The 13,632-nt window shown below is 40.3% G+C and overlaps 1 protein-coding gene across 1 annotated transcript; it reads left to right on the forward strand.

Moving 5' to 3' along the window:
• The first annotated feature begins 9,603 nt into the window (after window positions 1-9,603).
• Window positions 9,604-13,406, forward strand: LOC150007245 (uncharacterized). The gene is made up of 2 exons (XM_090282632.1): window positions 9,604-9,863; window positions 13,300-13,406. Exons 1-2 carry the CDS (start codon window positions 9,825-9,827, stop codon window positions 13,393-13,395), a joined length of 135 nt encoding a protein of 44 aa, XP_090138758.1. The 5' UTR covers window positions 9,604-9,824; the 3' UTR covers window positions 13,396-13,406.
• The last annotated feature ends 226 nt before the right edge of the window (window positions 13,407-13,632 follow it).

Consider the following 13,632-nt stretch of genomic DNA (forward strand, 5'->3'; position numbering starts at 1 on the left):
CCTCAGCTGGCTTTAACACAGCAGTATCCTGACTGGTGGCCTGAGTTAAGACTTGAAGGACAACAGTGCTGGCACTATTGAGATCCATGGAAACCAATTGGCTCAGTCCGAATAGCCTGGCTCTCCAGCTTCCACTGTCCAACACGAAGTGGCGTCGGTTTGTCCCGCGCCCCACGCTTGCAAGTCCACGCGCCGCCGCCCACTGATGCCGAAAGCGGCTTCTAGGAACGCGCCATGTTCTGAGTCGCAGCTCTAAACGATGCGGACGCTAGAATACCGCGTCACAGACATCCACAGCAATAAAAAAGATCAAAATACTGATACACAAAACAACACAAATGAATCTCAAAAAGCATTACGCTAAGTGAAAGAAGCAAAGCATAAAAGTCTACATGAAGTTCTAGAAAATGCAAAATTATAGAGACAGAAAGTAGATCACTGGTTGCCTTGGGCTATGGGGCTAGAGGAAAGGATGATACAACAAGACACAGGATAATTTTTAGGGAGATGGAAATGCTTTAATCTTGATTCAATAGTAGTTATGCTACCGAAAAGCAATTTGGGGTCCTGCTGCCTGCCGCCACCCTCTAGGCAAAATTCCAGAAGCAAAGGTTTGGTGATAAAGTCTATCCAGTCACAGCTTCAATTACTTAAGCCTATCAATTAAGGCTAAACTCTAACACCTGGGCCCTGCTATCATTTCCCCCTGTTTTAATCACCTTATTTCTATAGGGCTAGTTACAAACTAAAACAGCATAAAATACAAAAACTACACAACTTTGGAAGAATGACAGGCTTCTGCCTCATAGCCTGTTCCCTCTAGAACACCCAAAGAATAAACCAGGGACCCTCTGCCAGGCCAGCCCAATCCTTTAGAAAAATAGGAAGCCCCACACTTTGTTCTTCCACAGAGACACGAACTTAACAATATACTGTCTAAAAATGCTTTAAGAGAACTCCAGAAACCAGTTAAAAAGTCATAATATCCCAGGAAAGTGCAAAGCCAAAACCAGCTACATTAAAATGGTTAAAAAAATTATTTCACCCATGAGAGCCCCTCCCCTAAGCCAGCACAGAAACAACCTTAAAGAAATGAAGACCTAATAATTATGAGACAAAAATAAAAACGACCATCTTAAATAAGTTCAATGAACTTCGAGAGAAAACAGACAACTAAGGAAAATCAGGAAAATGATGCATGAACAAAATGAAAATATCTTAAAAAACAGAACTTCAGGAATTGAAGAATATAATAATTCAATTAAAATATTCACTAGGAGGACTTCTGGCCAAGATGGAGGCATAGACAGACATGCGGCGTCTCCCTCCACAACTAAGAAGGAATACAATTACCTCAAAACTAGAAACAACCATAAGTTCCAGAAAATCAAAGTGCATGGAAGTCCAGCAAACAAAGATATAACCTGCAACCAGGACCACCCTATTCAGCTGCACGTTTACATACTACATGTTTAATTATGCACATATATCAAAGTGATATCACCTACTATGTTAATTTTTTTTAACCAAACTATAACTCAGAGTTGGATTTTTCTAACAAGCTCAATACAAAACACAAATATGTGTTTAGCACAGTTTGGAAAATGGTAAGAGCACAACAAAATTTAGCTTTTCTTATTAAAGTTATCAGTCAGAAGTGTCATTGTTCTATGAGAACTTAAATATACAATTTTTAGGAGTTCTTGCTTCTCTATACCTAAAATCCTCAGAAATAGCACCTTTCTCCAAGCATACTTTGACTAACTTTATTTCTTTTATATTTCTGGTTTCTTCCTAATTAACATGTTGATAATGAAAATGGTCATGTGAAAATATGAAACTTTATGTCAGTATTACACAACTCAGCATAAAGTAGGCTTATAATAATGGTCTTACATATTTGTTTGGACATTGACAACCATATTTGGAACCTGTAGGACATGTTGTAATTCAACTTTTTCAATTCTATTTCTAAATCTCTGATATACTCATGTTTCTCCATTCCCACTGTCCTCATCATTGTCAGCACCATCACTGTTCCTCTATTTAACGTGGTAAAAACCTCAAGTCTTTCACCCCATCACACCAATTCCACTCTAGGGCTCATTCAATCCAATCTCCATGAAATAGTAAAACTTATTTTCTTAAAATACATTTCCTGTTATGCAGCTATGACTCATTATTCTTAAAATAAAATCTAAACTCTTACCATGACCTACAAGGCCTTATATGAGCTAGTCCCTCCCTGATCTCCAGGATGACTCCTGCCTCTCCCTTTTTTAAGCACTTTTCTCAGGTCTTTCATCTCCTTGAGTACCACCAAACTCTTCCCACCTTGGGTATTTGTAGTTTCATTTCCTCCACCAAGAATATCTCTCTCTTCCTCCCACTCTTTCCATGATTCATTCTTGTCATTTAGGTTTGGATCTCCTGGGAGACGCCACCCCTGAATTCCCAATCTAAAGTAAATCATCCCAGCTATTCTGTTTCCCTCCTTCACAGCACATGTAACATCTTATAATTATGCTATTTTCTAAGTTAGTTGTGATTTTGTCTTTCCTCACCTGTGCGTAAGTTCCATAGGAGGCAGAAAACGTTTATGTTCTGCATCATAAAATAGCAAAGTGCCTGGACTATGCTAGGTATTTAACAAATCACTGTTCAGTAGGGAAGAAAGGTCCACAACCAAAGCTATGGGGCATGTAAAACCCTCGGGATCAGGCATAGTGGGGTCAGAAGGCTCTAGGACAAAACTCCAGTACACCATTCTTAAGGGAGTAAGAGATTAAAAGGAACATGCAAAGAAATCAGAAGGAATGGAAGTGAAATGCCCCAAAAGGATTTTGGTGAAAAAGTAACCTAGTCATATCCAAACAAATATTGGTTGAGTATCTACAATGTGTATTAATATATGAAAGGATTCAAGATGTAGCAGCTCTACCTAAGACACAGAAACAAACACAGGGAGGCTGCCAAAAGAGGAGAAAAAGAAGCATGAACCCAATGAAAGAAGAGATCAAAACTATAGAAAAAGAACTGAACAAAATGGAGGTAAGCTATCTACTAGATGCAGAGGTCAAAACACTGGTAATAAAGATTATCAAGGAACTTAATGAGGACTTCAATAGCACAAAAAAGATCCAGTCAGAAACAAAGGATACACTAATTAAAATAAAATAAAATAAAATAAACAGTTTATAGGGAAACACAGTAGAGTGGATGAAGCCAAGAACCAAATAAGCAACTTAGAATATAAAGAAGCAAAAAATAACCAATCAGAACAGCAAGAAGAAAAAAGAATCCAAAAAAATGAGGATAGTGTAAGGAGCCTCTGGAACAATTTCAAGCCTACCAACATTTGCATCACAAGGGTCCCAGAAGGAGAAGAGAAAGAGCAAGAAATTGGAAACTTACTTGAAAACATAACAGAAAACTTCCCTAACTTGGTGAATGAAATAAACATACAAGTACAGGAAGCACAGAGAGTCCCAAACAGGATGAGCCCAAAGAGGCCCACACCAAGACACATCATAAGTAAAATGTCAAAGGTCAAAGACAAAGGGAGAATCTTAAAAGCAGCAAGACAAAAGCAGTTAGTTACAAGGGAGCTCCCGTAAGACTGTCAGCTGATTTCTCAAAAGAAACTTTGCAGATTAGAAGGATTGGCAAGAAATACTCAAAGTAATGAAAAGCAAGGACCTAGAACCAAGATTGCTCTACCCAGCAAAGCTATCATTTAAATTCAAAGGATGGATCAAGAGCTTCCCAGACAAGAGAAAGCTAAAAATCTTCTTTAAAAAGAAGATTAAAAATATGAATATAAAATAGCAATAAATACATATCTATCAATACTTAATTATGAAAAACAAAATAAGCAGAACAAAAACAGAATCATAGATACAGAGAATGTTTTGATGGTTGTCAGATGGGAAGGGGGATCAGGGGGATGGGTGAAAAAGATAAAGGATTAAGAAGTACAAATTGGCCCTGACTGGTGTGGCTCAGTGGATTGAGCACCAGCCTGCAAACCAAAAGATTGCTGGTTTGATTCCCAGTCAGGGCACATGCTTGGGTTGCAGGCCGGGTCCCTAGTTGGGGGTGTACGAGACACAACCACACATTGATGTTTCTCTTCCTTTCTCCCTCTCTTCCTCCTCTCTAAAAATAAATAAATAATTTTTTTTTAAAGAAGTACAAATTGATAGTTACAGAATAGTCATCTGAATGTAAAATACAGCATAGGGAATAGAATAGCCAAAGAACATATATGCATAATCCAATTTAATTTAAAATTTAAAATATATATAGATTTGAGGATTCAAGTAACACAATAATTATTTGAAAGTAAGGAAAAAGCAAGACTACTGTAGCTTTTTTTGTTAAATAAATGTCATGTTTGCCAGTAACCATTCAAGAACATTTCTCCTTTTATGAGGCTTACCCCAGTAATGCTGCTTAGGTCAGTGTCTGTCTGGATTAACTGCAGCCTAAATGCCAACTCTGTAAATTAAACCTGTCAAGTGATAGCTTTGCCATAGCATGCATAACCGACCTTTATATTTATTTATACTCCATTCCCTTTCTCTGGTCAGATTAAATTCTCCTTTCCTAAGCTATTTTTGCTTCACTTCAAACTAAGGTATACTTCAACATGTTCTAAACAATTACACAGAGACTGTAGCCCTTCTGATTTCCAATGTCCAAATGATTTTTATTTAGAACAGCAAAAGAAATTTTTTCCAAGTTGACTAAAAATAAGAAATTTTGTCAAACTAGATTCCTCCAAGTACCAATATGTGAATCACTCATAATGGCATGCAATGAAAATGTTATAAATTATCATGGCTTTGTAATGAGTTCTTTATTAAGTGTCCCAAGGAAACAGTTTTTTCCAACATGAAAATGGAAATAATATTTTGACTGATCTGTTCATTATATCTTAACATATATGCTGAACCTCCACAGATGTAAATATTGGGTTGATCAAAAAGTTCACTTGGTTTTTTCTGTAAGATGGCTCTGGTGATGTCTTTAACTTCACCGGAAACAATTTTGTTAGATTGTATTGTTACAGCTGTCATATCAGAGTGCATTTAAAAAAACTCATTAAAACCAGTGAATGTTTGTGTAGCCATTTTAATATTGAAGATGGAAGAAAATACACAACATTTTTGGCATATTATGCTTTATTATTTCAAGAAAGGTAAAAACACAACTGAAACACAAAGATTTGTTCAGTATATGGAGAAGGTGCTATGACTGATTGAATGTGTCAAAAGTGGTTTGCGAAGTTTTGTGCTGGCGATTTCTTGCTGGATGATGCTCCGTGGTCAGGCAGACCAGTTGAAGTTGATAATGATCAAATTGAGACACTAATTGAGAACAATTAAAGTTATTGGTAAAAATGAAAAATGTCTTTTATTTTACAGAAAATAACCACACAAATTTTTGGCCAACTTAATATTATAAGTGGCAAGAATCTTTTGTGAAAACAGTTTTTTATGTAATCTGAAGACTTACCAAAGCAATTCTCAAGTTTGCATTTAAATTGATTAAAATTAGACATAAAAAGTAAAAGGAACAGAAAATAGTAATAATAGAGATTAAAAAGAATTGTTTCTTAAAATAGACTTTAAGTTTTCAAAAATTGCTTTAATTTTAGAGAGAAAACATTACGTCTACTGATTGGGTTTGATGACTTAATAAAATGTTTATTTCAGATCCAGCAGGATATCTAAAGATATTTACATCTTCAGCATCCACCTGGATGGATGACTGACAGTTTCTATGTCTGACACATACAAAATAGTCCAAGTGCAGCTATTGGCCTATGGACTTTGTCCTTGACAGGCTTGCTGTGACAAGCTTAGATTTCTGTATCTAAAATACCCACAGAAATGATGGTGCAGCCATGCTGTTTGGCTTTTATTATTCATCAAACTTAATTAAAAGACAATATCCTCATCACAAGAAAAATGTTGTAACTATGTAAAGGGACAGATTGTTAGCTTGATTTACTGTGGTGATTTATTTCTCAACATATTCATATATCAAATCATAATGTTGGACACCTGAAACTATATGTCAATTATACCTGAATTTAAAAAATAATGTAGATATGAAAAAAGATGATAAAACTAATGTCTTTTTTTTGAAGTTTTTTTTTTTAAATCTATTGAGTGAGAGAAAGGAAAGTGGAAAGAGAAACATTAATGTGTTGTCCCACTTATTTATGCATACATTGCTTGATTTATAAATGTGTCCTGACTGGGGATCAAACCCACAAAACCTACAGTGTCAGGACAGCTCTCTAACTGACTGAGCTACCCAGTCAGAGCTAAATCAACATCTTAAGGGAAGAAAACTAAGTCCTATTTTAATATAGAGCATGTTTTAGTGTAAAATTTACACACTAAAAATTGTAAGTTCACAGTAAGTATACTCTGTATTTTTAAAAGTTTTCACAATCACACGAGTTTTGAATATAATGTAAACTAGGCAGTTCTATAATGCCAAAAGGATAATAAATTTTTATAATGCTGATATGAACCATGGTTGTATCCTTGAATTTTTAAAGGGACTATACTTAAGATTACCCTCTGCACTAGTATCCAGAAACCCACTAGGGTATTTGCCTCTACTAAGTGTACTTCGCATATGGTCATATCTTGCAATCTGGTGGGGGAGGAGGGGCTGGGTTGGTATCGTCACATTTGATCTTTCTATCATTGCTATGGTAATACTCTTACTGTATTAAATGTTTTTTTATCATACTTCCTCATAGCCCCATCTATTCATAGCCTAAACAATCTGAGCAGAATGAAAGGAATGAAATGCTCCATTCCTTTGATATGTGTGGTATAACTAAAATTATTCAATGTTTACTAGATCTGTTGTCCTTGTAAGAATTTTCCTTCATCACCAGGACTTGCTGATTTGTTGTCTTCCAGTGTTTCGCCTTCTATAAAGATCTTCCTTAAAATGCTTTTAACAGCCTTCCTTACCTCTTAACTGTTCGCTTTTGCATATTGAATATGCTCATAAAAAGTCCTGCCTATCATATGAGCTCAAGGACAATGTTTTGCTGAGAAGTAACTTACAACTGGCATCTTGCTTAGAGGGAGAAGTCTTCCATCTTAGGGCTTTTTCTGGCTTTCAGAGACGTTTTCTTACTTTTGGATGCCTGGAACACTATTTGCAAGCCTGCTGGTTTAGTCTGGAGAGCCTCTATAAATATGAGTGCTGATGCTCCACGTGCAAATCTATAGAGCTTTGAGTTCCCAGACTACAGGAGTCTCCTGACCAATGTTGGGATACCTATTGTGTGCTCTAAGAATCAGCAGCTTAAAACTTACTGGGTTGTAGAGCTGACACCCTCAGCACAACAGTGAACCATAACGGCACAGGACACATAAACATGGCAGCTGCCATGGTGGCAGGTCCATGACTACTCTGAGAGAATTAAGTGAGCTGGTCAGCAAAACCACATTCAATCCTTGTTTAAAGTATCCTTTCTCTAAATAGCAAAAGCATTCTCTAGTTTTTTCATCCTTGAACTATGTCCTTTTCAAAGTAAAACAGGGTGGTGCCTCATCTGAGAGGCTAAGAACCCTAGAGGCTGATTAGTCTGCTTGTGAGTTTGAGCGCAGCGTTTAGAGCTTGATGAGCATAACTGGCTGGATACTTCATGTCAGCACTGCTTGTGGTAATTATAGGATCTGTGGATCACAAGGCTGGCAACTTGTATCACAAGTTCTACAAGGAAGCTGCCTAATACTGATTTGGCCCTGCTTACTATTTGCTGAACTTATATCTTGTCCCACCAAATTCATTTTTTGAGAAGTCATTACATGAAAGTTTTCAAATTTCAGTTAGCACCACTGTGCTGACCAAATTTTGTAGTGAGAGTCGCTGACTATTTTCTAACTATACTGTTAGATATGTTGATCAAGCTTTTTCTTTATTATGTTAATTTTGTTCATGATACAGCACCAATATTTTTTCCCTGTATGACATATTTTAACTCTGTCTAAAGCCTTTTGATGTACAGAAGTTTTAAATTTTATATAATGAAATCTGTCCTTTTTTGACTTGAGTTCCCTGACCTACTTAGGAAAGCCCCTCCCACTCCAAGATTTATTTTTAATCCTCCAATATTTTTTAGGACTTAAGATTTTAAAATCTTTACTCCTTTTAGTTTCATTATGAAACAACATATATTTCTTAAGATGCTCTTTAGTTTTCCTTGATTTAGATGGATTCAAAAGATTCCTTGGCAAGTAATGTTTTAAAATGACTAGACTTCTGTTCCTGTAAAAGCCTGATCCAACTTTTTTTGAAAGCCCTTAGTTTACAGAGTATATGTTTATTAAAAAGTTGAATAACTATGCAACCACATTCTCTAAATAGAAGTTCTAATAAATCCTAAGAAGCTGCAGTACACTGACCGAGGACACAATTTGATCCCTAAGGCCCTCTCCAATCTACTGCTCAGTGAAAACAGCAAACAAAAAGCCTCAGTGTTAGTAGAAAACCGAGCTCTTCAAAGCAGGTAAAAGTCCTGTTTACTCCTTCCAGAAAGCAGAGGAGAAAGGGTTTTCAGATTGTAAATGACAGAGTTGCCCTTGTGTAGCACAGAACAATTTTGATAAGGCTCTACTTCTTAAGGGCCTAAATTATGAGGACAGTGGGACAACAGGACTGAAAATGAACAAAAAGAAAAGCTTTAGCTTTGACGCAAGAGAATTACATCAGGCCTTGACAAAACGTAGGATTATTTATAAAACGCTTCCTTTTAGCAGTCTCCCATTACCTGTAACACATCAAGAGAGCAGCAGTACAAAGGATGCATATGGTTTCAAAATGCCACAGTTGAGCCAACTGTAGTCGCCAGCCTCCGTAGTATTGGAGATGTGACCAAAAAGACTATAGTGAGCTTGAACTTTTAGCTGCATCACAAGATACTCTCGCTGTCAAAGAGAAGATTAAGTCTGTGAAGTTTTCTCCCTTTGACAGTGCCCCCCAGAGACAAGTATTAACCTTGTCGAAGCCCAGGGCGGTGGCACTAAAGGTGTTGAGTCATCGGACACAGTGATCATGGGTCATGCGACATAAAGATTATTTGATGACGGTGATCGACGGGACCCAGGTGCCAAGGTAAACGGCTGGAAAAGATGACTGTGGTTATGACAAGGTGGAAGCAAGCACGGTCCGGGCTGAGACACGGTTCCAGCCCCAAAAGAATTGCATTTTAAGTTTCAGGCAAACTTCCAGCCTCCTATGTGACGTATGAACTCCTCGGTGGCTTTACTGATAAGAAACAGGGTTTGCTGCACGATTCCTTTCAGTCGATAAATCAGAATCTTCTCGAGCTCCCGGCCTTCCCCGCCCCACAGTGCATCCACCCACGCCTCCTCGGCCCTTTCCCTCCCCCGCCCCCGAGCGGCCGGCCATTCATCAACCGGTTCACACCGGCAGCAACCGCCGCGCGGTGACGTCCGCCAAAGGCGGACTTCCGCCCCCGCTCCTCTGTGCTCGGTGGGGGGCCCCCGGCCGTGATTGGTGGCCGGGGCTTCGCACGTTACACCGGCTATAAAAGGGAGGGTTTGTGACGCAAGGGCGCCTCGGCGCGCGTATTGGCTCCGTCGACTGCGGGCCGGCTTAGCTACGCGCTCTTCTCGGAGCCGTTCACTGCATGGTCGAGTCTGGTAATCCCGCCGCTGTCTGCAAAGCCTTGGCCGCGCCGCCACGACCACCGCCGTCCCCTGCCCTGCAGCCGCCGCCACCTCTGCCGTCTGTGTCGCCGCCGCCTCGGGACCGGCTGTATGATTAGGCCACAATCTTCAATGAGTAAACATATTCCTGTGAGTATCCGTCGTACCCGCCGCCTGTTGGGCTGGGGCTACACGACCGCCCCCCCACCTCCATCGCCGCGTCGCCTTTGTTCATAGCCTGGCGTCCGCTCCCCTCCGCCCGGGCTTGCAGTTTGGTGTGTCCCGGACAGGCCGGACTACGGTCCTGTTGCTGGTCGGTGGCAGCTGACTGCCGGGAAGCGGACGCCGGGGATTGCGGGGTGGCGGTTGGCCGCGGAAGTACCGGCAACCTCGTCCCTGCCGAGCCCGGGGCGGCGGGGTTTTGTAGGGCCGGTCCTGCGCGGCGAGCGGGGGCGGTAAAAGCCGCCGCAGCGAGCCGGGAAGGGGCGGCACAAAAGCCGCTTTGTGACCGCCGCCTCCACCCTTGGCGCGTCTGGTCCGAACCCGGCGGTCTCCACGGCATCCCGAGGCCCCCTTTGTTCGGCGGAAAGAGAGCGGCACGCCCGGGGAGCCGGAGACGTGGCCCGGGGTGGGGCGAGGGCTGCGCGTGTCACTGCGGAGCCGGATACGGGCTGGGCGCGGCGACGGCGGCGGGTCGCCACCAGCCCCGGCCCGGCGTGGGGTAGGCGGGGCTGCTAACAGCCTCAGCCAGGACTTCTTCGGGGGTCGGCGCGGGACAGGAGCCGGGTGAAGCCACCTTTGTGCTCCGCAGTCGGGACCGGCGCCTCAAACAAAATGGCCTCGGCTTCCGCGCCTGATTGAAGGCGCGGTGCTAACCCGTGATTGCGGCGCTGACAGGGGGCGCCGCGGGCGGGCCCCGTGTGCGCTGCGTTCGCCGAGTGGCGACCATTGGGGGCCTGTCCACGAGCTGCAGCCCTGCGGGGGCTGGAGCTGCACTGTTAGGTGAGGACGCCGCCTCCCTGCCCCGCCCTGCTCCCTCAGTCGCCACCTGGTAATTCGAGCTATTCCAGATTTTAACACCCCTTTTCTGGCTGTGGATCACGCGAACAAGTTGAGTCTTGTCCTTTTCTTGGGACAAGTCGGTTGAGAAATGGCCTTGGAAACATCCAGGGCTACTGTTGCACGGAAGCGAAGGAGTCCTCGGCCGGGAACCAGCAAGCACTTCTCCCTGCCAATCTTGGAATGGCCCTGGATGGCGCCTTTTAATCGGCGACTATTACCGAACTCCTTGGTGTAATGTGGTGTTGCCTCCTGTTGGCTTGTGGCTGCAGTTAGCCAGCCAGAGCCGGAATTCTAAGGTCCGTCTTCTGTTCGTGGAAGCCTCTTCGGTCCCCTGGGTGTTAAGTTGTTATTTGAGCTGTCGTAGTTAGAACCGTCCACCTGCTTGGGATCCAGATTCTGAGGCAATGCTTCATGTTATTCTTTTTATACGAATTTTGTTTGATGGCCGTAAATCGGTTGAAAACCGGAAAGGTAGATCGTCCCCAAGTGCAGGCAGTATTTCATACATGGCTTTATTCTAGATGCATTAGCTAAAACAAATAAATGTGGGACAAACCCTTCAACGAAGTATTTTACAAAGTGGTTATACAGATGGCCTCTTTGCAACCTGACAAGCTAATACACAAGAATTGTTCTTTTCCTCCGTTTTTATTTTCGTGGTTATATGCTACTCATAAACGAGAGGGGAGAAATTCTCTGGTATTTCCCAACTGCCTGTTATAGACAACGAAAGACTACGGACGATAGGTGTCAGTGGTCACTGCTCTCTCCGTAGAAGTCACCCCCCAGCCACTGGGTGGCTCCACTCAGTGAAAATACCCAACTCACTAAGTGAATTATTTTGTATTACTTTCTTTGCTTGCTGATTAAACTGCTTACACGAGGGCTCATTCAGCTGTAACAGAATTTTAGCTGTTGTATATGGAAATAATGGTGTGAGTAGAAGTAGAGTCTTGCTCCTAAAGTGGCTTGCAGTTGCAAAAAATAGTACCTGGAAGTCAGAATAGCGAGAAGTCATTGCCCTTAACAGCTTTACAGATGACTTCTTTGATTTAGGGTATGTCATCAGAAAGGTGCAAGAATACACTTTTTATTCAAAGGAAGTAATATTTAGGATTTAAGGTGAGGTTATACTTGAAATTACTTCCAGGTTACTGCAGTTTATTTGCTGGAAGAGTGAAATCCGTAATGATAATTGAGTCACTAATTTGTTTAAAACTCAATTAGCAAGTGGGTGAAATAACAACCTCCAAGGGCTCATTTGAACAAATTTGGAATAATAAAAAGTTATCTTACAGAAGGACCTTTTGTTCTACTGTTTTGACAGAAAAATGAATGGGCCTGACTTGATATTTTCTGTGATCTGCTAGATTTTCATGTGGGTTATTCTTCAAAATTTAGGAAAGTTCTAGACACTATAACATGGGACTCTTATTTTAAGGTGTAAAATGAAAATAGGAGGAAGTGGTTTGAATATAATTTTAAGACTTCTAAGTGCTTATATTTAAGTATAGAAAATTAATGGAAACATGTTACAAAATTTTATTTTATTTGGTAATTTACCCATAAGAATACATATAAACTGTGTTTGGAACAGTGGCTGGCACTTGGTGCTCTTCTTTACCTGCTATTAATATTTCTTTATTCTTAAGTACACATAATTTTTAGGAACTACTTGGAAGACTAACATTGACATTGATTTTTTTTTTAATACAAATTCTAAAATTAACCTGTGAACATTATGTTTTATATTTGACATATAACTGATTTAGTTCTTTAAGGGAAACTTGGGGGAAATACAAATGTATTCATTGATGGTATAGTAGTTACCCTGCTTTTCAGATCTATGAAAGAAGCACAGAGTAATTTCTGCCACCCATCACTTCCTCCTTACACCCTTTGAATTACATCTGGTTTTAGGCTGGAGGAGTGGAATTTGGGTTTTACAAGTTTATTAACTTTCAGAGACTTAAATGAGAAAAATCTGTTAAAAGAAAACTAAGAATCAAATGAGATAATATATATGGAATCATTTTGAAAATCAGGGTTTTTTTTCCTCAAGGATAGAATATTGGTTAAGCCTTTAGAAGAGTAAATTATGGGAAGGCTGACAGTTTCAAAGTTTTCATAAAGTTCGTAATATATAAAAATATTAGTTGGAAAAATCCATATAGGAAATTGTATATATATTTTATAACCAGTGTAAATCCAACCAACTCTTAAAAGGAATAAGTAATAGAGTATGTATGTATAAGGGATATTGACCAAATGAACAGTGTTATTCTTTAAGGGTTCTCTGTATTGCATTAGTAATTTCAATTTAAAGTAATCTATTTGTGAGTGCTTATTTTATGCTAATTGATTAAATTGTAATTACCCTTGTATTTTATAATTGGAATAAAAGTAGAAAAAGTAGTCTGGACCCAAATTTGAAAAAGATAGTTGTATACTTAATACTTGAATAGCATGACATGTTTCTTTTGAATTGGAAATCAACTTTTCTTTCTCTTTTTCTTTTAAACAGCAGTTCTGTGGTGTTCTTGGTCACACATTTATGGAGTTTCTGAAGGGCAGTGGAGATTACTGCCAGGCACAGCACGACCTCTATGCAGACAAGTGAACTGTGGAAATTCATTACTACTCCACCAAGAAGCCCCCATAAGAGTGGTTAACCTGGACATAGAAGTGTTGAATTGAAATCTGCAAAGCATTTTACAAGTGTTTTGACCTGGATGGGGTAAACCTCAGTGCACTTCCTTTCTATTGCCTCAGTATTACTGGATTGAAGAATTGCTGCTTCTTGTTAGGAGGTTCATTTCATTTCCCATTACTCCCAACTTCATACTCAAAGCACTGA

This window comes from Furipterus horrens, unplaced genomic scaffold (assembly GCF_987537825.1).
Source record: "Furipterus horrens unplaced genomic scaffold, mFurHor1.1.pri manual_scaffold_6, whole genome shotgun sequence".
Lineage (NCBI taxonomy): Eukaryota > Metazoa > Chordata > Mammalia > Chiroptera > Furipteridae > Furipterus > Furipterus horrens.